Here is a 26,214-nt window from a genome sequence, read left to right as displayed (position 1 = left end):
TAAAACTGCATAAAGAGATTCCTTAGCAAAAAGAAATTAAATGCTTTATTATTTCAGAAACATCAAATGGTAGAAAGATAATTCAGTATTCCTGCGGGACAAGAGTTACAATAGTAATCAAAGGAATTGTGGAATAGAAGCATTAAAGAAAGGGTGCAAAAAGATGCACAGAATGAAATGTGAATGACAAAACTTTAAATAATTTTTAACTTATTTTAAATAATTGAATTGTTAAATTGTCACGTGGTACGTTGTCCCGTGGTGAATTGGCTGTGGTGAGTTGTCTTGCCATGGCCATGGTGAGTCGTCCGTAGCAAGTTGGCTATGGTAAGTTGGCCGTGGTGAGTTGGCTGGAGCAATTTGGCTGGGTTCAGTTGTTCCATTCTGCTACAATAGAATGATCGCATTCTTCAAGGTGAACCTTACTTTTTCTTTCTTTCTTTGTTAACAGATTCCGATATCCGCAAAAAATTTTCTTTGGAGGATTATCTGAGCAATGAATTTCAGTATAAATCATTTAATGTGCGGTGGATGTCAGGTAATGATCCTAAACTTTTGGAATGCCTTGGAGTGTTTTCTTTCTTTCTTTCTTTTTACAAATATGTGTTGGACAAATCGTGAGAGTTGTGTCCAACCACACAATCTTTGGGAGCATTTTCATCACAGTCTCACAAGATTTGGTTACACAGTCGAAATTGTACATTCTTTCTTAAAGCTTTACGGCAGTGATCAGCTAACTGATCACTAATGTGACTAACTACATACAAAATTCATCTGAGAAATATTTGCGACAATTGAACGCTGTTTTACTTCTCATTGGCAGCCAACCTCCTTGTGCTGAGTTTTTATCCAATTTTGATTGTATCAATTTTTTCAGTGAGAACCCCGAGCATCAGTGATATATACTTTTATTATACACTGGACAGCATTTGAAGATTATCCAGAAATTGTAGTGATTTCTGGCATTTGAGACAATGGGACTCCTATACTGTAGTCAGTACATTGCTTATGTTAGCGTTCCAAGTAATGCACCCATAGGAAACAGAACTCCGGGGCAGGCAAGTTCCTCAAAGAACAGTTTATTGGATATATCATATTGACCAACTGGTGAAAGCCAACTCTGAAATTTCCCACGGCTTTCACCTAATTAAAAGTAAAAGTGTCCCTTTCCCCACAAGTCACTGGTCATGCTGTCCAATCCAGGTGCTGGCTGGTTGCTTGGTTACTTCCCTGCTCCTCTGGCCAGCCACCTGTGAGAACGTCCTTGGTTCTGACAGGAAAACTTTCTTGTTTTGGCTACAAAACCCTCATCTAACTATTCCCACCTCCCATTGATGTGTGGCAACCCTGAAGCCTCCAAGATGGCATCAGCCAGGTTCACTTCTGTGTTGACAGCTTACCAATATGTTCACAAGTAAATCCAGAGGACTATATTGTCGGTGAAGCCTTGGATTGCTTAGGTCCAGCTACCCATATATGATCCTGTCTTCCAAATAGAACTGCTTCAACTCTAGCACTGTTTGATTAACTCTGGAAGGGATGTTATGGGTCTGTTACCTATGGGAAAGCAGGAAGAATCCAGAGACAGTTTTTTTCCCCATGATTCTTTGGGCACTCTCCCCCTTGAGATCTGTGTAGCATCCATCTGCTTAACATTCTGGAAAGCAATGAAAACCTGGCATTTCCACCAAGCTTTTGCAACTGGGGCTGGATGCAAGGCAGGGTGGCTTTTAACATTTTAGTTGTGATTATTATAAGCTCAGTTCCTGGGGTTTAACTTATTGTTAAAATGTACTGTTTTAGATATTTAATTTTATGTAAGTTTCCTAAAACTTGTTGGAAGTGGCAGGGTGTAAATGTGGTAAGTAAATAAGTCTACCATGGTTATAACTAAGCCAGCATCTCTAAATACTTCCTTTACTGTAGATGGGAGGTGTCTTAGCCAACTAATTAAATCATTTTTGCCCCATTATTCCCACTTCATTTTTTATAAGCTGTACTTCATAAACATGGAATGCCAGAATTCATTTATGTAGATTACTCTCCAACCACATAATAGTCAATTTAAAAATAAAGTGTTCTCTAACTCATTTGAATTCATACATGATAAACAGACTATGACAATGAACTTAATAAATAATTCAGGATTTTTTATTGACTTTGTGGGGGAGAGATAAGGTTTTGTTTATTGGCATTGAATGTTTTCCTCTTTTTCTTTCCTTTTTAGGTCATGAGTATGTCTACACAAATCAGAACAATGTTTTTCTGTACAACATTGATGATGGAAAAGAGTCTATAATTTTATCAAATGACACATTAGTACGTTTTTTTTAATGCTACTTCATCAGTTCAAAAGTGTTCTGAACTGAATATTTCCTTCCTTACCCACAATGTTTTATTACTAATTTATTTTGTTTTATCTACAGGACAATTTCAATAGTTCTGAGGCAATATTGTCACCTGACAAAAAGTTTGCTCTTCTGCGATACAATTATGAGAAGGTAGCAACAATATTATGTTTTTATACTCCACTTGGTACATTTGTATTGATAAAAGTGGTTTTAATCCTTTACAACAAGAGTCTCAAAACTTTAAGACTTATGAACTTCAACTCCCAGAATTTCTCAGCCAGAGTAGCATAGAAATGACCTCAATGTGTTTGTGAAAAGGGAAAAGACAACCCTTAATCTTGAAGGTTTTATGAAATGTCATAATAAACTACAGTTTAGCAGTATAACTAAAGGTTACATACTATATTGTAGCCATATACTAGGACTGATATTTATTATCTGAAGTCTTCATTTCTAGAAGGTATCAAGAGGTCTGAGTTAAAGTTGAATTTTGTTTATCATGATCTTATGATCATTAAAAAGAACATGGGTAAAATTCATGCAAACAGGACTTTTAAAATATATTTTGAACTACGCTTATGTTTTTAAGTGTTTTTCTTTATATGCAAATATTATTTTTACAGGTGTGGAGGCACTCATACACGGCATCATATCATATCTATGATCTAAACAACAAGTCAGTAACTGCATTGTCTTTTCATGATGTTTCTTTTTTTTGGGGGGGGGTTCTTATATAAATTTTATTTTGTTTGTTCAAACTTCACATCTTTGCAACACATTACATTTTTTGCCTATCTGTTGTGTTTGTTTTATCTATACCAATAAATCTTTTATAACTATAACTTCATATATTTGTGCATTTACATTATTTCATACATTTTTTTCATTCTATATATAATATTCTATATGTTCTATGTATAGCAGTTTTTGCTACATTTATGGAATTTTGTATAATATGTATTTGCTATAGTCTCTCATATTTCAATCTTTAATCCTTTTCCGTTTTTGTAGTTGTCTATTGTTTTGTTGATCTTTCTTCCTTTCTTTTTTGCTTTCCTGCTTTTCCCCTCCTTTCCTCTAGCCAATTGTACAATAAATCCCATACAGAGTAGTATTCAGATTCGTCTTTCTCTTTTAGTTCTTTCGTGAGCCTATCCATCTCTGCACATTCCAATATTTTTTTAATTACATTTTCTTCTGTTGGTATATAATTATTTTTCCTGTTTTGTGTGAATATAATTCTTGCTGCCGTAATGATGTGTAAAATTAAGTATCTAATATTTTTTTCATATACAAAATCCTTTTACAATCCCTAACAAAAATAATTCGGGTTTTTGTGCAATTTGACGTGTAGTAATCTCCTCTAGCCAATCTTTTATTTTTTTCCAATACTTTTTCGCAGCTGTGCACGTCCACCACATATGGTAGTATGTTCCAATGGCTAACATTATATTGATAATTTTATTTATGTTTCTTCATAGAACCATAATCACTGAGAACCAACTTCCTGAAGCTATCCAGTATATATCATGGTCACCAGTTGGACACAAACTGGTTAGTAAAATACATAGGGTTTTACTTCTTAAGTAAAACCCTATGTAACTAAGTATTCCTTGTAACACCAATTCAGATATTCCTGTGCACCATTTCTATAATCCAAACTGCACCATACATGCAACAGAAATTTCTGAAAATGTAAGAGGGGACAGGAATGTTTCAGAATATTTACACAAGGACTTCAGTTCATTTTATCAGATTGAATGTTAAATATACAAAGAACTAGTGCCATATATATTAAACTTTACAGTAAATATATATAGGCCCAGTTCAAAGTGAGGCCACTTGGGAGTGGGGGAGTTTAATTCTCTCTTGGTTCCTTATTCTAAAAGTTGTCACATACACATTTTTTAAAATCACAATTTGTGAAAGTATAAACCTGATTTCCCACCTTAATCAGAGTGAATTTGATCTGAATTGGGCTTTAATTCACTAATTTTCTAGGTTTAAAAAAATGGTAAGATAGTTGCATACTAAATTTTTATCATGTGTTTTGCTCTCAAAGGCATGACATATTGACAGAAAAAAATCCACTAGCTACTAGTTGAATGGGTAATATAGAATCTGATATCTAAACATCATGTTGCAAAGTTATTTCATAATACTTTAAGGGGCAAATGCTAGAAATTAATGGAAAGAGAACCAATATTTTAATGTAGAGGAAATTGGATAAAGCAATGTTAAGATTTCTCAGGATTAATTAGACAAAATGTAACATTCTAGGTCTTTCTTGTAAACCATTCTGATTTTTTCTTTATTCTAAAAATAACAAGGATAAAAGAAATTCAATTTCCTGTATTTAGATGGGTGAGAAGAATCTTACAGTTTCTAGATTTACAGTAAAGAAAGCTGTACAGTATAAAAAAGAACCCCTATTATAGAGTTGATGTTTGTAGAAATACAGGAAATGAAAGTACCGTAAATGTAATTTGTTGGATATAAAGTAAAGGTTATAAAATCATTTTCTGATGGTAAATACTGTAATGTTTGTTCATGGCAGGCTTATGTTCACCAGAACAATCTTTATGTGAAGACAACACCAAACGACAGTGCTATTACAATCACTGAGAATGGAGCCGAAAACAAAATTTTAAATGGATTAGCAGACTGGGTGTATGAAGGTAATTGTCATTGAAAGGGGGGGACTCCTTAAGACCAACTTAACTGCTATCACATACAGAAATAAAATATTTCTTTTGAATCCACTGCTTGGAACAAAGGGGGGGAGGGGCAACTCCATATTTGAGTCACATAACCCTTTCTAGCTTTCAAACCCCCCCCCCCTTTAATTCTTCTGAGGAGATACTTCACTTCAGAAACAATCCCAGTGAAATTGTTATCTGGACAAGGATGAAGTGGCCTCAGAAGATCAAGAAAGAGCCTTAGAGTGTTGATACCTTTCAGAAATACGGCTGCCTCAGTGTTCAAAGCAGCAAATCCAGCATAGTGTATTCTTTATTTGGGAAAGTTCCCTTCCAAATGGCTTATGAAATATGTCTTGGCTTGATAATAGCTGTATTTTGGTAATAACTGTGTATTGGTTTAGGGGGATATATTAAACAAGCCTTAGTCTCATATTTTACCTCCTCCTCTTTGCTCTTTCATTCACATATGATTGATGGGTAGAGATTCAGAAGTATATATGCTTCCAGGCAGTAGAAAATCACTCTTCATCTTGGTTTTTCCTCCCCCCCCCCCCCGAGATAACAACAACACAATCCAGAATCAGACAGAAGTATTGCAATCAGAAGTAGGTGATCAAAAGAAATATATGCATGGTAAACCACAGGTGAACTTTTAATACCATTTTTATTAAAGACATGTTTAATGAAGTATAATCCAAAAAGGAAATAAAGATAATAAAAATAGTAAATAATGGAGGAAGAAAAGGGAGATGATTAAAGAAGCAGCTTCCAATCTTATTGATAGTGGTTAAAGATACATTTTTACTTTGCTGTCTTTCTCTAAGGTTACATCCTCACCACAGCTGAATGTTTCACAAGGAATATAGTGTTGTTATTATTATTATTATTACAATATTATTCACAGTTTGTGTCGCATATATCTAGTTCAACCTCCTGCCTAAGCAGGGGGTTGAACTACAAGACCTTCAAGGTTCCTTCCAACTAATTATTCTTTTGAATTATTCTAATTCAATATACATGATCAAGAGATCAAATTTAACATTGCTGACATTTTTTTTGAGTGAAAGATTCTTCTTTCTAAATTTTCTATAAAATAATCCACATAAATTGGCCAAAGCCAATTTCTTGCAGACATTTCATTACCAAACTAGATTGCATCATCAGTGCACAGTTCCACTTCTAGCTTATGTGACCAAACATATTGATCAAATAGGGATACTATCAAATATCCCCAACCACTAACACCAAGAAGGCCAGATGCGTCACACACTGGCCAAGCCCATGCTCGGTATAGCGAAGGGGGGAAGTCCCGATGCGTCACATGACGCTGCCGTGACGACATCAGTTTGACACCCCTGAACTAAAGTGTTGTATTCCATTAACTACCCATTCCCATTTATTCCTCAAGGTCTCTTGGAAAAATTCATCATTTTTTTTTAAATGATTTCCTGTTAGGTATTCTACCTCACAGAAAGTGACAGAAACTTGAATCTGACTTCTTAGGCCTACTGTATTTGTTGAGAGAATTGGCACATCACCCACATACTAGAGGAAGATTATTGCTTTACCCGTTGTTGTTTTTTATCATTAGATAGCTTTTTATAATATTGTTACAGAAGTTAAACAGAAGGAAAGGCAGTGCATATTTTTGCTTAATCCCCATTGAATTAAGATTTCACTAGATATCCTATCTAAACTGCATTAAAGTATTTTGGTGTTATATTTTAATAGCAACAGCTGTAGATTAATGAAAGAGTTTTCCAAACTCTTCCACTGTCTGTCTCTAGGGACAGAACCAAAAACTGATTTTTAAATCACAAAGATTACCCAAAGGACATTTGCAAAATAGTTGAATATTTCTTTGCTAAATATTGACCTCTAAAGGGGTTCTTACATAAAATGTATTTGTAATGTTCAAAAATTAATGGAGGAATTCTTAGTAGTCATTTTATATTTCTTGTATACACCAAAGACAAATTCCTTGTGTGTCCAATCACACTTGGCCAATATAGAATTCTATTCTGTTCTGTTCTGTTCTGTTCTGTTCTGTTAGAATTATAATAGTATTACAGGCAAGATGTGTAAGTTAATAAACAAATAAATAGATATTCCAATTCTCGAATATACTAGATTAATTTATATACTAATATACTAATATATTAATCTAGTATAATCTGTATTATATTGTACTAAATAAATATATTAATGTATAAATATATATTTATATATAAATATATTAATAAATATATTAATGTATTAAAATGACCAAAATAAAGTTTCTGTCTGACTGTTTGTCTGTCTGTAAATCTAGTGCATTGAAAATCCTCCAAGCTATTAGAAAGTGGATCCATATTTTATTATATTTCTGTATGAATTATCAACCATTCCTTTTGATTCATTAAACAAGCTTCTTGCATACAGGTTTTACTCACTCTACTTCATATTAATATAATTTTTAGTAATGAATGATCGGAAAAAGAAGTTATATAAATGTACTTCTCTTCATAAAGAAATTAGGAAGTCTTCAACATTTATATTTTTATTATCGTCTCCAAGACAGCCCAAGTAATTGCACTTATTAAAGTGCCTTCTTAGACATAAAATATTCAGTGAATGTTTAATTTGTACTTGTATATTTTCTTCCAGAGGGATACTAAGTTTGGATATATAATTAGAAAGTTACGTTTCTTTGCATTTAATTATTGTTCATTATAGATGATATATTTGAAAATGTTATAGTATAAACAAGAAACAATTATGCGTAATATTGAAAGCTGAGATAAATCAAAATACTAGAATTTGCATCATTATTAAAGCCAGATTTTTATAACAGAATATTTCCATAGCACTGTATTTCAAAAAAAAAAAAAAAGCATTTCTGAGAGTGACTTACTGTTTTGGTTGCTAAACATTGCAAGTAATCTGAAGTTTCATCTGAAATTATACATGCAAGTTATTATGAACAATGTTTCAGAGGAAAAAGCCAACTTAGCAACTATTGCTATAAAAGAACACATTTGCATCTTTTTCAGAGGAAATGTTTGGCACCCATTCTGCTCTGTGGTGGTCTCCAAATGGCAGGTTTTTGGCGTTTGCAGAGATTAATGACACGGAAGTTCCTGTTATTGAGTATTCATTTTATTCAGAAGATACGCAACAATATCCAAAGACCATTAAAATCCCATATCCTAAGGTCTGTGTTATTTATTAAACATAGTTGTTGAGTGGTTTGATTAAGAGAATAGTCACATTTAATCATTTGCTGCTAACAAAAATATTGTCTGTCTCTCCTCAACAGCTTGCTGTGATTACTGTGACTTAAGTCAATAGCATCTGGCAGCTCTGAAGTATTCTATTATCTCTAGGGAAACAGGAAATGAAAGCAATTGAAGGCTATGGCATATTTGAGTTTCTAAAATGATTTGTTGAAGAGCACTTGGGTGATCAATGGAAAAAGGAACACTTCAACCCAATGAGTTGCATAGCAAATAAGGGACTAAGGACCATTAGCTCTGTCATAAAAAGGGAGGAGTGGGCTACGTGGCAGACAGATTTCCAGGTTGATATATTTGCCAGGGCAGATGTGAATTGTTTTTGTTTTTAATGTATGCAATGGAACTATACTTGATTTCAGCTTTGTCAAACTTTAGAAACCGGTATGCTCTCAATAGTTCTAGGGCACCGGTGTCAAACTCGCTGCGTCACATTGCCTTCATATGATGCTTTGCTATGTTTTTCCCATTCGTGGCCCTGGGGTGGGTGTGGCCTGTGCATGATGCACCTGGCCCACAGGCTGCCTATTCGATACCCCTGTTCTAGGGTCTTTGCAGAGGCCATTTTCTCTGATGTTCCATAGATTGATTATGTGACTGTAATATCCCATGACAGTCCAGGAAGTGATTGGGAAGAAGTTTCAATGTAATTGTAGGGAATGTGGTATTGCTTTAAGTGTGCTAGCATTTTTAGTGGTTCAGCAAAGTGAGGAAAAATGTCCCAGCTTGTCATGCATTTAAAAAAGTAAATGTAACTTCTTTTCTGGAGTAGAAGGATTATGAATGGGGCTTTATTCCTGCTGTCATTCATCTTGGCATGGAATTTCTGAAGTAGGTCACCCATATTCTGTTTCAGCAGAATCTTCTTAAAATCCCTAATGGGACATGAATCTGGACATATGTTGGTCTGTTTATTTCTCAGAATCATGTAACTGAAAATATTTGACATATCCTAAAGTTATTTCTGGAAGTCAGAAAGGCAGTACAATTGTTACAGGGCAAAATTAAATTAGTTGTTATGCATATTTGCAATTGATACAATTTGGTCCTGATGAGATTGCTTCTATCATCAAGATTAAAGCTATGGTTTGTTTCAAGAGGAAGCAGTTGCTGATCAAAGATCAAGAGTAATTCTAGGAGGAATGTTGATTGAATTGTAATGTAGGAGTAAGATGGTTAGCATTCCCTTGATCAGTACTTAAATTAGATTTGGTGACACAATGTGCTTTTCATTAGAAAGTACAAACAGAGCTGTTGGTGTCCCCCTTGTCATTGTCAAATCATGACCTAATTATTATGAGACTCTCTGGTGCCACTATCCACTGCAAGGAATCTGGACATTAGATTGGTCCACACCCAGCAACTGATAGAGCTGGAGAAGTTTCAGAAAGAGCCTGGGATTGTCCCTCCTGGCCTGCTAGATGATCTGAAGTCTTGGTTGCTGCATGGAATAAGGGGGCGGCTGAGACTTTGGTTTAGATTGCATTCCCTGTATTTTACAGAGAAGTTGAGGGAGATGAAATGGGAGAAGAAACATCTAGCAGCCCCCAATCTTTTGGGCACCAGGGATGGTTTCCGTGGAGAAAGGTTTTTCCTCAAACTGGAGGGGGCATGGTTTTGTGTGTTGCCTGCATCACACAGATGGGCGGGTTGTTGGAATGCCATGGACTGGGAGTTGTGTACCCATGATCTAGAGTGCCACTAAATTCAACAAAGAAGGACCTTGATTAATATGGGCTAGAATCACTTTTAAGGCCTTGTGGCACTACGATGGCAAAGCAGCAATATTTTTCCATTCTTATTGCATCCGCAAATTGGAATATGCAGCCCTATTTCACCTCCTGTGTAAGGGGGTGCTAGGAAACTTCATCAGGGATGTGTGAAGGAATTTGCTCAGTATTTTAGACTCAGTTATCTGGGAATAGTTTGAAGCTGTTGGAGCTGAGGAAGTAGACAGAGACGTGAGCTAAGCCACATTCTCTTTAGATCTAAGCCACCTCCTCGGGTATGGCATATGAGTGAAGTTTAGTGGTGGTGAATTCTTCTCTGAGTGAGTTTTTACTTTACTCTTAAGGAAGCTTTGTCCACCACCTCTTCAAGACCCCATCATTGGACCTCTTAATACTGGGCAATTTTTGCTCAGTGTGTTCTTTTTGAGGAGGGTGATTAAGAAGATGGTTGTGCAGCATCTTCAAAGGATCAGAGCACTCAGTGGTTAAGATGCTGAGCTTGTCGATCAGAAAGGTCAGCGGTTCAAATCCCTAGCGCCATGTAACGGAGTGAGCTCCCGTCACTTGTCCCAGCTTCTGCCAACCTAGCAATTCAAAAGCATGTAAAAATACAAGTAGAAAAATAGGGACCACCTTTGGTGGGAAGGCAACAGCGTTCCGTGCACCTTTGGCGATTAGTCATGACACATGACCTCGGAGACATCTTCGGACAGCGCTGGCTCTTTGCCTTTGAAACGGACCCCCTAAAGTCGGGAATGACTAGCACATATGTGCAAAGGGAACCTTTACCTTTAAGGACCGTGGATTAAGCAGATTATCTGGATCCTTTTCAGTCAGATTATGGACCTGGGTATGGAACAGATATACAAGTTGTTCTTTTGCCTGTTTTCTGACATAGGAGGATGGCGGTTCCTTCTTTGTGTGGTACTTACATTGAGGATATTCTCCCCACTGAAGCTCTTATGAGCTTCCAAAGGTCCCTCAAAGCCCTTTTATGCCAGCATGCCTGGGAATCCCCACAGGGACGGGTGAACCAATGAGGTGGCTCCATTAACACCCGTTGTATATTATTCTTTATTTTAGCACTGTTCATGTAGCTTTTTAAAAATGCTTTTTAATAATTGAATATTAACAGTTTTAAATATCTGTGAGATGGGCAGCAATCTAAATTAGATTAAATATATTAATAGTTCAAAGGTAGGCTCATTTTCAGAGATTAAATTAAATTAATAATGGACTAGGACTAATGTATGAAATTCTAATTTATTTTGAGAGGTATGTTTAATGTTTTTAGTCTTAATCTGAAAATAGAAAATCATTTTCTATAATAGAAATTTTCACTAAGTCATGTGATTAGGAGTTAATGTTACATTGATCTCTAAAAGAATAATCATTCACAAAATATGGGTGGTCATAATGCATCCTGAACTGGCTGCTTTTACTAATGTAGAAAAATTACATTATTTTTATAAACATTTAGTATTGGCTTTCAATTTTTTAGCTATGAACCTCTATAAAACAAAATTGATTTTTAAAAAATATAAACATATTTTTCTTACATTTCATGTTGAGCTTTAAAAGCTAACGTCTTTGTAATTTTCTAATTAGCATTGCCATTTGGACAGAATCTGTTTTAATATGTTTTAATTTTATCCAGGCAGGTGCTAAAAATCCAACAATAAGACTATTTGTTGTCAATATTGAAGCCCTTCCCCAAAAAAATATCTCAGAAATTGTTGCACCATCTAATATAACATCAGGGTAAGTCCAAGTAATATACTTTGTTTTGGTGAATGTTGTAGATTATTATTGTAATTATTTTATAATTATTGAGTAATAAGATTTTTAAAAACATTCATTTATTGCATTAAAAATCCTATGGAGAGTTCATTTATAAATACTGGAGTTTTTTTCAATGTGTACTCAGCTGGACCATTCATTCTTTTTTTAAAATCATATTTATTAAAACTGCCCAACTCCAAGAAGATTCTGGAGGGCAAATAGTAGGATATACACATAATTAATTGTCCAAACTAAAACAGTGTAAAAGTTTTTTTTTATATGCCAGTGACAAAACTTGAGTATGTGAAGAGAAATATATAAGCTGAATTATTTGAGTAGTCTGTTTTATGTTATAAAATATAAAGCATATTATATGCAATGTCAGAACCTCACATAAGCCAGGATGAGCCATATCAGCTTCTATATTTGAACATATTTTTCAAACATAGAAACAAATGTACAAATACTAATATAGTCTCTCTCTCTCTCTCTCTCTCTCTCTCTCTCTCTCTCTCTCTCTCCCCCCCCTCTCTCTATCTATCTCTATCTATATATCTCTATCTCTATCTCTCTGTCTATCTCTATCTCTGTCTCTATCGCTATCTCTCTATCTCCAGGGATCACTACTTGAGTGTTGTAACATGGGTGACTGATGAAAGAATTTGTCCGCAGTGGCTTAAAAGGATTCAAAACTTTTCTATGCTCACCATCTGTGACTACACTAGTGATGTATGGCAGTGCCCAAAGGTATGAGTGAAGATGGATTGTAACAATAGCAATAGAACTTAGACTCATATAGCGCTTCATAGTGTAGCCCTCTCTAAGCAGTTTACAGAGTCAGCCTATTTCCCCCAACAATCTGGGTCCTCATTTTACCAACCTCAGAAGGATGGAAGGCTGAGTCAACCTTGAGCCTGATAAGACTCGAACTACCAAACTGCTGGCAGACAGCAGAAGTAGCCTGCAGTACTGCATTCAAACCACTGCGCCACCGCAGCTCTTAGAGGTTGTAGAGGTTGAAGGGTGAAGATTAGCTTGACAGTGCAAGCAAACAATTATATCCTTTTTTGTTCATGGGGAGTGCATGGTAGGTGGGGTAAATAATGGAGTTGGTGGAGAGATGCTTGGGAAAACGTGACTTAGGAACGGGAGAGGCAGATTTGTGGAGTCATCTCTGAGCTTCATTGTTTTCTTGCACATGTTTCATTACCCAACTAGTTAACATGGCTAGTAGCCACGAGGGTGGTTTACCCCTTGTGGAAATGTGCCCGCCGGGTTTCCGTGCATTTCATCAGCCTCGAGCCTTGGGTAAGGGTGGTGGGGTGGCGGTAGTGATACGGGAATGTCTAGAGCCGAGAGAGCTCACTGTACCTCAGATACCCGGATGTGAGTCCCTTGGTGTGAAATGGGGCCCAGGGAGGCAGTGGGGCTTGCTGATTGTATACTTGGCTCCTCGCTATACGTCAGCAGCCCTGCCCGAGCTCCTCGAGCTGATCTCAGAGACGGCAGTTGAGACCCCCAAGCTTGTGGTTATGGGGGATTTCAACTTGCCGTCGACGGGGGAAGCATCCGAGGTAGCTTGGGAGTTCATGGCTTCCATGACAGCCATGGACCTGACCCTGAATTAATTCAGGGCCCCACACACGAAGGTGGCCACACTCTGGACCTTGTTTTTGTATCTGAACAGTGGGCGAGTAATCTGGGAAGAGGGGATGTAACCATTACTTCCCTGTCATGGTCAGATCACTCATGTCTCCGGCTGGACTTCCCTGGCGCTACCCCCCACCGCGAGGAGGCGGAACCAAACTGTCCAAGTTGGTACCGCCCCAGGCGCCTGATGGAACCGGATAGGTTCCAGACGGAGCTTGGGCCATTCCCTGTAGCCCTGACGCGCGCTCGCTCCGAGAACCTAGTGGCTGCCTGGAATAGGGCGGCCGCTGGGGCCCTGGACCGAGTTGCGCCTTTGTGGCCTCTCCTGCGGCAACGACCCACCCGGGCTCCTTGGTTCACCGAGGACCTGAGGGTGATGAAGCGCCATAGGAGACGCCTAGAGGACAGGTGGAGGTCTTCACGCTCCGAATCTGACTGAACACAAGTAAGAGCCTATTTACGGACTTACCTTGTGGCATTAAGAGTGGCCAAACGTAGACATTGTGCCACTCTTATTGCATCCGCCGATAACCGCCCTGCCGCCCTGTTTCGGGTGACCCGCTCTCTCTTATCACAGAGGACGCGGGAAGCCCCTCTACAGGGCAGAGCAGAGGAGTTTGGGGAATATCTGCAGGACAAAATCGCTCAGATCCGGAGCGGATGGACCCCCTTCAGTGGACCAGAAGAGCCGCCAACAGTGAGTCTTGTGAGACCACTCTGGGAGGAGTTTGCGTCTGTTGCCCCCAAGGATTTGGATAGGTTGCGTGGACGGCTGCGACCGACCACATGTTTAATGGACCCGTGTCCCTCCTGGTTGGTACTGGCATCCTGGGAAGTGACACGAGGCTGGCTACTGGGCCTGGTGAACGCCTCTTTGAGCGAGGGGTCCTTTCCTGCCGCCTTGAAAGAGGCGGTGGTGAGGCCCTTACTCAAGAGGCCTTCCCTTGACCCGATGGAGCTAGCTAATTATCGTCCAGTCTCCAACCTTCCCTTTTTAGCGAAGGTTGTTGAGAATGTGGTGGCACAGCAGTTTCCACGACACCTTGAGGAATCCGAATATCTAGACCCACGCCAGTCCGGCTTCCGGCCCGGACAAAGCACGGAGACGGCCTTGGTCGCGTTGGTCGATGATCTCTGGAGGGCCAGAGATAGGGGTTGTTTCTCTATCCTGGTCCTATTAGATCTCTTGGCGGCTTTTGATACCATCGACCATGGTATCCTATTGCACCGGCTGGGGGGGATGGGAGTTGGAGGCACCGTTTTGTGGTGGTTCGGCTCCTACCTCTCCGACCGGACGCAATGTGTGTTGGCAGGGGGGCAGAGGTCGACTCCGAGGCCACTCACTTGTGGGGTGCCTCAGGGGTCGGTCCTCTCGCCTTTTCTGTTCAACGCATATGTGAAGCCGCTGGGGGAGATCATCCGTGGTTTTGGGGTGGAGTATCATCTGTACGCTGACGATACGCAGCTGTACATTTCCACCCCAGACCACCCCAACGAGGCTGTTGAGGTGATGACCCGGTGTTTGGAAGCCGTCGGGGTCTGGATGGGGGACAATAGACTCAAGCTCAACCCCTCCAAGACTGAGTGGCTGTGGCTACCGGCAGCCCGGTTCAGTCAGTTGATTCCATCGCTGACCATAGGGGGTGAGCAATTGCCCCCTGTGGAACGGGCGCGCAATTTGGGCGTCCTCCTAGATGCCCGGCTGTCAATGGATGACCATGTGGCAGCCGTGGCAAGGGGGGCGTTCCACCAGGTTCGCCTGGTGCGCCAATTGCGCCCCCTACTGGACCGGGATGCCCTACGCACGGTCACTCATGCACTGGTGACGTCTCGGCTGGACTACTGCAATGCCCTCTACATGGGGCTTCCCTTGGGACACGCTCGAGGACTGCAGCTAGTTCAGAACGCAGCCGCGCAGGCTATTTTTGGGAGTACTAGGTGCTCCCACGTAACACCGCTCCTGCGCGAGCTGCACTGGCTGCCTGTGGTCTTTCGGGTGCGTTTCAAGGTGTTAATCACCATCTTTAAAGCGCTCCATGGCTCAGGACCTAGGTACTTGCAGGATCGCATCCTACCACACACTTCCCTGCGACCGATTCGCTCTCACAGGGAGGGGCTCCTCCGGGTGCCGTCCACTAGGCAGTGCCAACGGGCGACACCTAGGAGTAGAGCCTTCTCTGTGATGGGCCCAACCCTCTGGAATGACCTCCCCCCCGGTATCAGAACCACCACCGACTTTCTCTCCTTTCAACGAAAACTGAAGACTCACCTGTTCCGTTTAGCCGGCCTGGACCATTCATAACCTCATTATACCTCTTGGCAGATATATTTTTAACTGGGTAATTTTAATTGGGTATTTTTTAGGATTGTTTATATACTGTTTTTTATCTGCTTTACCTGTACAGTGTTGTATTGCCGCCTCTTCTATGTTTTTATGTTTCCATGTTTGTACTCTATTTTATCTATTTCACTTGACTGTACACCGCCCCGAGTCCCTTTGGGGAGAGGGGGCGGTATAAAAATCGAAATAAAAGGTAAAAAAGGTAAAGGTAACATCACTGTTACTACCTGATGATGCTCCTTACTAATGAAATACCTGCAAGAAAACAATCAAGGTAAGAAATTATCAGGAACCCCATGGTCCAACCCTGCACTATAAATATTCTCTTCTAGAGGCGGATCCCCACAGTAATGAGCAATTTAGTCTAGTTGCCAGTCTAGCCCTATTTGGACCATGAAGACCTGGCAGCAGGGACCCTCATCCCCTGCCTAGACTCTGTATCATGCCCTGCATGGGCCTTCTTTTGAAAACAACTTGGAAACTGTGTTTGATACACAATGTAATGGCCAAGATATTAGCAGATAAGCACCTGCTATAATCCTGATTCTCTGGTTGTTTCATTGGATATGAATAGGTTTCTGAGTTGAATTCAGAATGCTGGTTTCTGCATTCATGGTGGCACAGTGGTTAGAATGTGGTAGTGCAGGCAACTACTGCTGACTGCCGGCTGACTGGATTTGGCAGTTCACTTCTCACTGGCTTAAGGTTGACTCAGCCTTCCATCCTTCCGAAGTAGGTAAAATGAGGACCGAGATTGTTGGGGGCATAATGCTGACTCTGTAAACCACTTAGAGATGACTGTAAAGCACTGTGACACAGTATATAAGTCTAAGTGCTATTGCTATTTAAAAACCATAGCTTGTTTCTTGTCTACTAAAAGGACTGCGTCTTTCATATACCTAATGGGTCATGCAGTCAAAACTAACGAGTCTGTTTAAAATAGGCATTTGGTGGTGGTTGCCTTTTATAATGTTGTTTTAAAGAAATTTAAGATGATTGGGCTGCTGATATTTATTTGGGTAGTTTTTACGTACTGATATGCATGTTTTTGTTTGGGTATTGTAATTCCCTAAGTCTTGGGAGTGGGGTAGCGAATCAATCAATTAAAAAAGCCATCTATTTGCAGAAACTTTTTGTAAATATTGACATTAATCTTGAAAGAGAGAAGAGCTAGATTAACAGACAGAGATTACTAAGACAATGAAGATCTTTCTCTTTTTCCTCAGGAAAGGGAGCGTCCTGAAGAAAGTAAAACTGGCTGGGTTGGCAGAGTAAGTACAGTGATTTAAGGATCGACTTATATGTTGCATGGCGGCCAAGCATCCTTTCCTGCAGAGGGAGCATAGCTAAAGAGATACCTTACAGTGAGGAAATGAAGCATTTCATTGTACCTGTCAGCTGTTTTCTATCAGAAACATCTATACTCTTTCCTTCCTTGCCAGATGCCAGCCCCATATTAGTAAGATAAAGACAAGCTTGGAACAGTGTTATAAATATTTGTTAGCATATGTCTATGTGGGTTTCAGGGCAGAAAAATCAATTGGTTGAATAGAATTAGATCTTCTATTTCCATGTTGCTTCTTAAAAGCACTTGGCCAACAAACAATCTGAACAATACTGTATGTTATTATTTTATAATGTATAGTTTAATATATAGACACAAAATTAGCTCTTAATAACTTTTTTCCCCACGTGGAATGTTGAGGATTTTTTTTCAAGGCCATTTGGAATTGCAATTATACTCCCATCCCCTGATGTGTGAAATACACTGGCTTCTCAACTTTTTAATTAACCCTGTAACCAAGCCTTCGTTATAGTCGTTGTTATATTTTGCAGGTCATATGGAACCCACATCTCTCTCACATTTCTGTCTTGCAATCCCTAATTTTTAAAAAGGATGTGTGATATATAATGTCATTGCAGTCTTTTCTCATTCTCTTCAAACAGTAGTCAAAGAACCAAACATTGTGCAAGAAGTTGTCACATTATAGGTAGTTTTAATCTGTTGTTACAAGAGGACTCAAAAAGATAAAACTTGATAACAACTTAATTTTTTGTGGGATATCATCATAACCATTTATCTTTAGAAGAATGCAACTATTGCTAAGACTTCGTGTTAATGAAATTAATGTAAATTATAATTTGCTGATTTGGATATTCATCCTGACATTGGCAATTTGTGGGGATTCAGCAAACATTGATATTTCCGATTTCATCTTTAAGATTATCTTTTTGTGGTTGGCATACTAAGTTAAAAAGTAGTGGCTAAGATGCTGAACTTGTAGATCAGAAAGGTCGGCAGTTCAGCGGTTCGAATCTCTAGCGCCGCGTAATGGAATGAGCTCCCGTTACTTGTCCCAGCTTCGGCCAACCTAGCAGTTTGAAAGCATGTAAAAATGCAAGTAGAAAAATAGGGACCACCTTGGGGGGAAGCTAACAGCGTTCCATGCACCTTTGGCATTTAGTCATGCCGGCCACATGACCAGGGAGACAACTTTGGAAAGTGCTGGCTCTTTGGCTTTGAAACGGAGATGAGCAGTGCCCCCTAGAGTCAGGAACGACTAGCACATATGTGTGAGGGGAATCTTTACCTTTACTTATATTAAGTGGAACCTAGCGTTTTCATATCTAATCCCTACAACTAGCAGTTGTTCACATTTTGGGGACATAGAGGTATCCTCGGCTTACAAACATTTGTTTAGTGACCATTTGAAGTTACAAGAGAACTAAAAAAAATGACTTATGACAATTTCCCATGCTTATAATCATTGCAACATCCCCATTGTCATGTGATCAAAATTCGGATGCTTAGTAACTGCCTTGTGATCACCTTTCTGACAAACGAAGTCACTGGGGAATCCAGATTCACCCAACAGCCATATTAACTAAGTTAACAATGCAGTGATTAACTTAACAACTGTGGCAAGAAAAGTTATAAAATGGGACAAAACTTACTTAACAACTGTCTTGCCTAGCAACAGAAACTTTGGGATCAATTATGGTTTCCCCATTGACTTTGCTTGTCGGAAACCTGTTGGGAAAGTTACAGATGGTGATCCAATGTCATTGGGACTGTGCAACCGTCATAGATACATGCCAGTTGCCAAGCACCTGAATTTTGATAATGTTATCCTGGGGATGCTGCAATGGTTATAAGTCACTTATTTCAGTGCTGTTGTAACTTTGGATGGTTACTAAACAAATAGTTATAAATCAGGGCTGTAAAATGAATATTGTATAGTAGTCTATGGTCAGCAGATTGCCAGGTTCTGGTTCTAAAAGGAGAACATGTTTATAGGAACAAGGAGCTGTACAATAACATTACTAAATCTATATGTAGGAATAAAGATCCCCCCCCCCCCCGCATTATCATTTGCTTAAAAGAGTCATGTTTTTTTAATAGCATCAAATATAGACCCACCCTGCAAAATAATGGAAGTTAGTATCTTCTGCTGTCAAACCTGATCAGAAAAGAAAGACCTTAATATAACTAACACATTTTAGCTCTACACGATAAAATCTCAGGAAGCAACGTGATAAGCAGATTGTGTATGGTGTGAACAGTGAAGCAAACAGAAAGGAAAGAAAAAAGGAGTATAAATCTACTATAGAAATAGGAAAAAATAGGTTAACATTATTATTGTCATGCTTGTTCCACTATGATTTATATATGCTCAGATAAGTCAATTACATCAAGAAAATACAAGATATCTTATTACTGTATAAGACATATTACCTGAAACATCCCTTATTTTAAATGTCCCTGAAAATTTGATTGGGCTAGAATAAAAAATGGGTAGAGCCAGCGATAAAATAACTTGGATGGACATGGAGCTCTCTTTGTGTTGTTGAGCTATATCTCCAACTCCCATCAATATTAGCCAACTGGTGGAAATGGTTGCTAGAATGCTTATTCTTTACAAGAAAAAACTTCAAAAAACTTTTTAGAAAGACAAAACAAAACATTTAAAAATGTGCATTAAAAAAGACAGAAACACGAATACATATATTGTTTCCTCCTAGTTGAATACTGATAGATTTTTTACAACAATAATAGTATGGCATTTGTGAAGAAAGACGTTCCAAAAGATTTTTTTTATTCAGTTGTAATTTATCTCTTTACCAAGTATTTAAGATTAAGTGTATATGACACTCTAAATATTGTTGTTGAATGCAATAAATAAGAAAAAAACTCAATTCCAAGAATGAACTATTGTTCCAACAGCTCTGATAAGATAACAGTGAACAATTTGTTCACTGGTGATTTTATGAGGATGTTAATGGCTTTTTAGAGGTAATTGCTTGACATGTTTTGTGGAATTATTCAAATGGGGTATTAGAGTTCTACTGTACTGAAATAAATTTGTTGTCTGCAGTAAATTATGAAGCGTGAAAAAAGATGGTTTTTACTCAGTTGGAATATTTAATGAGATTAAATTCAAGTAATTTAAATTCAAGTAACTTCAAGTAAGATAGTGACACTGATTGCAAAAATGTTCTCTGCATTTATCAACAAAATAGCTTTCCTCAGGCAAAATATCTTCCAGAAAAAAATCTGTCATTCCTAAAATTCCTAAAAGTTTTCTCAAAGACAAACTTAAAACTGCTGACATAGATGCACTTGAAGGTTACTTACATGCTCTAAGACAGGGGTGTCAAACTCAATTTCATTTAAGGCCGCATCAAGGTGGTGTTGGACCTTGGGGGGCCAGGGTGGGTGTGGCCAGGGTGGATGTGATGGATTGAGCACTCTGCCAGTGAAAATGGGCTCCTAAGCTCCATTTTGGCTGTGATGGCCTCCTGCAACCCTCTGTCAGCAAAAACAGAGCTCAGGAAGGCCACATGCAACCTTCCCAAGCTCCATTATTGCTGGCAGAGGCACGGACCAGTCCTTCACTGTTTCCAAGGTGGCCCTGCTGGCCAGATCTAAGCACCCCATGGGCCGAATCCAGCCCCGGGCCTTGAGTTTGACACTCCTGCTCTAAGAATTGACACACTGACTCAAGTTGGTGTGTTAATCAATTTGAAGATTCCTTATGGATGATTAAGCCATTCAAGCTATGGGATATAGATGTGTCAAAAAGATGACAAATATAAAACCAATTTCAATTGAGAAGTTTATTTACACCTCTGGTAGAACAAGAAGATGGCAGTGATTGTGGTTAGCACTAATTTCCCTAATTCATATTTTTTGAGACAGTTTAAGTGCAGTTCATAATCTTTTTAAAAAAAGAAAGCAGAAAAAGGTCTTCATCTCAATGAAAAATATAATTAGTGATTGACAGTACCAATAACAGCAACAATTTAAAAATTAGAAAAAGTGACTATTTCTTTGTGTAGCACAGTGTACTTTCTGCAGATATAAAAATATTGAACAACTAGGTCTTCTGCCAAAAAGGACTGAAGATCACAGATCCAACCCTCCAAGATTTCTGTTGAATGTACGGAATAGCAGAATAGTATTAAATCAATTATATATTCAGTTTACAGAAGAGGTACTGGACAAGCCAGTGTTCTCAGCAGAGAAACATAAGTAAACATACTCAGTATAAACCAGTTGAACTGAATCTTTTGGTTAAATTTCAGTGGTTGTGAACTTTAAGGTATCAGAATTTGAGAACACAAAATGGGGCAGAGCTAGAGGGTTGGCCTCTCTTTGCTTCCTTCAAACTATTTATTGCTTTGTAAATATTCCAAAGTCTATATGTCAACAAATCATACATTATGATTTCCTTTTTATTACCTTCCATTTCTTATATTACAAAAACAAAAGAAAATAAACAGTAAAGAAAAATGAATTGTCAAAGAACCAAGTAATTGCAATTCGCTGATGTTCATGTTGAAGTAAAAACAGCCAATGCCACAGTAGAAATCTATGGCTTTTGTTTCATTTATTTTGAAAACATTAGGAATAACTTGACCTTTGGGAAATAAAAAAAATTAATCCCTAAACAAAATGTGATAGTCAATGTATTTCTATGAGTGGTTAAAATTAATAAACCTATGAAATAGAATACTTACTTACCATTACACCTATAACCATTTTATTATTCTTTTTCACAGTTTCAGCCATCGGAACCTTACTTTGCTTCTGACAAAATTAGCTACTACAAAATTATGAGTGATTCACAAGGATACAAACATATTCACTACACTGATAGCGAAGGCGTAAGTAATGATTATTTGTGTTTCTTTATATTTGTGCAGGGTTGTTCATAAGGAGGGGCAAAGAGAGGCAAATGTTGACACCTGTGTGATGTCATCACTCAGTGCCATGGCTTACATTCTTGCATAAGACATAATGACGGCATTTTTTTGTGATAATGTGTTTACTTACATATTATCATTTTGGAGTTATCCGAGTTTGCTGCAGGCATCTTTCGAAACGACTCTGGCTGAAGCACTTTTCCCCCCTCATTTCTCACTTGCCACACAGATGGTGGGGGGGAGGATAGGAGGTTTGGAATTCTACTCTACAATGTGCTAGAGTCATAACACAGGCAGAGGCTGGTAGAGCCAAGGTCATCTCAACAAATACTGAGCAAGAAAGGAGGGGACTGTCTGAAGAACCTTCCATTTACCCAGTTGGGCAATGTAACCTGTGACACTTGGGGGGAGGGAATCATGTACTCTTAATTATACTGAACCAGAGGTAGGTTTCTGCTGGTTCACCCCGGATCGGGTGAACCAGTAGTGGCGGTGGCAGGAGGCTCCACCCTCCCACCTGGACTCTTCTGCGCAGAAGCGTCACATGAGCTCACACATGCACACGAGTGAACTGGTAGTAAAATAAATTGAAACCCACCACTGTACTGAACCACGGGAAGTATTTAGAATTGGCTTCACATTTTAATGGGCCAGTATGATGGACTCAAAAAAGAGAATATTTGAGAAGAGTTCCAGTCTCAGGGTTCTGACTTGGTTAGGATCATTAAAAAGAGCCGAGGTGGCGCAGTGGTTAGAGTACAGTACTGCAAGCGACTTCAACTGCTAGCTGCAGTTTGGCAGTTCAAATCTCACCAGCGCAAGGTTGACTCAGCCTTCCATCCTTCCAAGGTGGGTAAAATGGGGACCCAGATTGTTGGGGGCAATAGGATGACTCTGTAAAACCGCTTAGAGCGAGCTGTAAAAGCACTGTAAAGCAGTATATCAGTCTAAGGGCTATTGCTATTGCTATTATTTGGAACCATGACAATTGTTTTGTGTATGGATATATAACATATTTACGAAGATTCATATTTTATCTAATCTTTATACTTAGAAAGTTAACCCTATTACAAGTGGAAAATGGGAAGTAATCGACATAGCTGCTCTAACAAATAACAGCATGTGAGTATCCATTGATAACTTTTGAATATGTGTGTGGCAGATGCACAACTCATCCCTTTCTAGAGATAGCCTTTTCTGTTTGTCCCTCCTTTTGTCTGTTGCATTAGAATTGAGACTGAATGAAAGCTTAGCATAAGAAATTTTACATGGCAATGTTATGATCCCTTGCCTTTTATGCTGAGTGTGCTGACTTTCCTTTTCTTTCATTTATGTCTTCTTGATAAGCCAAAATCTCATGATTTTTGAGATATAAATTTTCTATTCCAATCTCATTAAGGCAAGTTTTTTTTATTTTTACATCCCACTGGATTCTATGTGACAAGTTAATCATTACTAATTTAAGCTTTTAAGATTTCAGTAAGACCCAAGTGCCACTAATTTTAGTTGAACTGGGAGCCTATCTGTCAAAATAATCCGTGCTCAATGAGTAATATTCTACAATAGAATAGCACTGGGGTACATTGTCTTCTATCCTTGATTATGAAAATACCATTCTCTTTCCCCCATTGTCTGCTTTCCTTACATAGGACCCACTGTTAATACTTTATATTTATTGAAATGCAATCAGAAAATGCAATACTGCATCATCAAGTAGGAATAACAAATATACACAGAAGCACACACATATGAAATCTGTAGATGTAATACAAAGCAAGCATAAAGTGCAATAATGTAGTATGAACATGCTACCCCTCCCCATTGCATTCAAATCTAAACAAAGTCAACAACAGATTGTAGCTACTTAAGAAATAAATCCTGGAATGTTTCACCAATTTGTTTCCTACAAGTCAGTCACCTATTATATTTTCTCTGGATGAGATGTTCCACAGAAAGCATATTAATATTGTTGAATACATTCCTCTGATTTAATATTTATTTATTATAGCTGCTAAATACCTAATATATTCTCTAAAAGTACTCTGCATATTCAGGGGGAAAATGGATATTCAGAAGTAGAGATCTATGCTGGCAGTTGTCTATTAAGTAATTATTGCACTTGTTTCTCCCTTATTTAACACATTTATATCGCTGCCCAACAACTTTGAGTGACTTATAAAATTAAAAATTCACATTACAATAAGTGTTCTCCTTTGCCTACTACTTTCTGTATAATGAGATACTTTCCATTTTTTGTGGTAGCATAATGTCTTTTCCAGTTTAGAGACTCGTGTAGAATTGAACTTCTGTACTATTGTCCTAGGGAATTTTTATTACAATAATCTAAATGATTATTGTAATTAATAATTAATTAATAATTAATTATAATTAATAAATAAATAAGATGATATATTAATCCATCAATAATCCATTTGCTTATTTCACAGATACTTTATTAGTAATGAATTTAATGGTAGTCCAGGAGGAAGACAACTTTATAAGTAAGATGCTTTTTTATTATGGGTCTGCTATATAAAGCATTTATAGCATATATCTTTATTTATTTTTCACATTTTTAAATTGCCTACCTCCAGTTTGCTCTAGTGCTTAAAATGCTAGCTTGGGAACCAGGAAACTGTGAGTTTTAGTCCCACCTTGTACATGAAAGCTGGCTGGGTGACTTTGGAACAGTCTGTCTCTTTCATGGTTATTGTTGGGGAAAATAGGAGGAAGAAGGAATATTAGTTTGCTTGCCGCCTTGAGTTACTGTACTTATAAACAAAAATAAATGTGGGATATAAGTGAAATAAATAATACCCTAATGTAAGGATGATAATAATGATATAACAATTTCTAAATTCAAAATTAAATTGTGGAAATACAAGTCATAAACTGATGGGCGAAGCAAGTATGCTGCTGGTAGGGTAAATTGGACACATTTGTAAATAAATTGAATTATTTAGATGAGAAAAACTGACAGTGCATTTATGGAATGCTGAATCCATGGAATGATATTGATTGACAATATTTAGCACTAAAACATTGGAGCCCTTGCTTTACTGCAGGTAAAGTAGACAATTGAAGAAAAAAGAAGAGAAATTTGAATTAAATAATTACTTGAAGGCAAGTATATAAGCAGCAAATGTCCATCATAGTTTGCAAAGAAAACACTCTTAGAGTAGCAGAGGAAAAAAATGTGTATAAAGATGAATTGATCTTTGAGAGAAAGTCAGCACTTGTTTAGAAACTGAAGTTGTAAACCATGCTATTACCACAATGGTGGGTTCTGGATCCCGTTCCAACTGGTACCGTTGAAACAGGCCTAGTGGCGTCCACATATGTGCGTGCAATGCGTGCATGCATCTTAGCACCTCCACGAGCCTCCACAATGCTCCAGCTGCTCAGCGGAGCATCGCGCAGGTGCTGTACACGCCGTGGGCAGAAGCTCCGAAGACTTAAAAAACCAGTAAGGAGCTCAGGCAGGTGGGTGGGCCCTCCAGAGCACAGTACCGGAACGGTATCTGGTGCTCTGGGCAGGCTCCGGTACGCCCATACTGGTACATACCACCTGCAACCCACCACTGCATTACCAGCACATAAAAAAAGAACATGAAGCATTGGCGCACCCAAATATAAATTATTCTGGTCATCAAAGGGATGCAAAGGGGAAAAAAACCTGATGAATGTTCCTGTTGAAATCAAAAGTATTTGTAGTGGTGTGCCTTTATGACGTGCAATAGAATACAGATTTCTTCTACCTTTCTCTTTTTACAGAGTGGACTTAAAAAGTGACTTGAAAACATGTATCACTTGTGATTCAAAGGAGGAAGCATGTCAGTATTTCTCTGTATCCTTCAGCACAGATGCAAAATACTATAAACTGAATTGTTACGGCAAGTATTACAGACCTCCCTATCCTTACAGAAATGCAACTCAATCTTTAAAAGTCCTAATAGTTACTCTATTTTTCAGAGTATAAGACGCACCTTTTCCCCTCAAAACAGAGGCTGAAAATCTGGGTGCGTCTTATACACTGAATACTGCATTTTTTGCCTCCCGAAACGCCACCCCCTTCACCAAAATGGCTGTGCAGAGCCTGTAGGAAGCTTTTAGAGAGCTCCTGGGGGCTGGGGAGGGCAGAAATGAGCAAAAAAATGGGCCGTTTTTTGCTCAATTTTA

The 26,214-nt window shown here is 38.4% G+C and overlaps 1 protein-coding gene across 1 annotated transcript in view; it reads left to right on the top strand.

The window, feature by feature from the left end:
* Positions 1 to 26,214, top strand: part of DPP4 (dipeptidyl peptidase 4) — a 69,020-nt gene that overhangs the window by 9,905 nt on the left and 32,901 nt on the right. The window contains exons 3-16 of the mRNA XM_081936333.1: positions 452 to 538; positions 2,228 to 2,319; positions 2,427 to 2,501; positions 2,975 to 3,027; positions 3,833 to 3,905; positions 4,909 to 5,029; positions 8,086 to 8,246; positions 11,713 to 11,816; positions 12,455 to 12,584; positions 17,055 to 17,099; positions 21,892 to 21,996; positions 23,090 to 23,157; positions 24,483 to 24,536; positions 25,810 to 25,928. Of these exons, the coding sequence (XP_081792459.1) occupies positions 452 to 538; positions 2,228 to 2,319; positions 2,427 to 2,501; positions 2,975 to 3,027; positions 3,833 to 3,905; positions 4,909 to 5,029; positions 8,086 to 8,246; positions 11,713 to 11,816; positions 12,455 to 12,584; positions 17,055 to 17,099; positions 21,892 to 21,996; positions 23,090 to 23,157; positions 24,483 to 24,536; positions 25,810 to 25,928 (1,287 nt within the window). The remainder of the gene's footprint in view (positions 1 to 451; positions 539 to 2,227; positions 2,320 to 2,426; positions 2,502 to 2,974; positions 3,028 to 3,832; positions 3,906 to 4,908; positions 5,030 to 8,085; positions 8,247 to 11,712; positions 11,817 to 12,454; positions 12,585 to 17,054; positions 17,100 to 21,891; positions 21,997 to 23,089; positions 23,158 to 24,482; positions 24,537 to 25,809; positions 25,929 to 26,214) is intronic.

This window comes from Natrix helvetica (assembly GCF_964273705.1).
Source record: "Natrix helvetica genome assembly, chromosome: 1".
Taxonomy (NCBI): Eukaryota; Metazoa; Chordata; class Lepidosauria; order Squamata; family Natricidae; genus Natrix; species Natrix helvetica.
The sequence above is the reverse complement of the archived record's forward strand: the minus strand, read 5'-3'. Positions and strand labels throughout refer to the sequence as shown.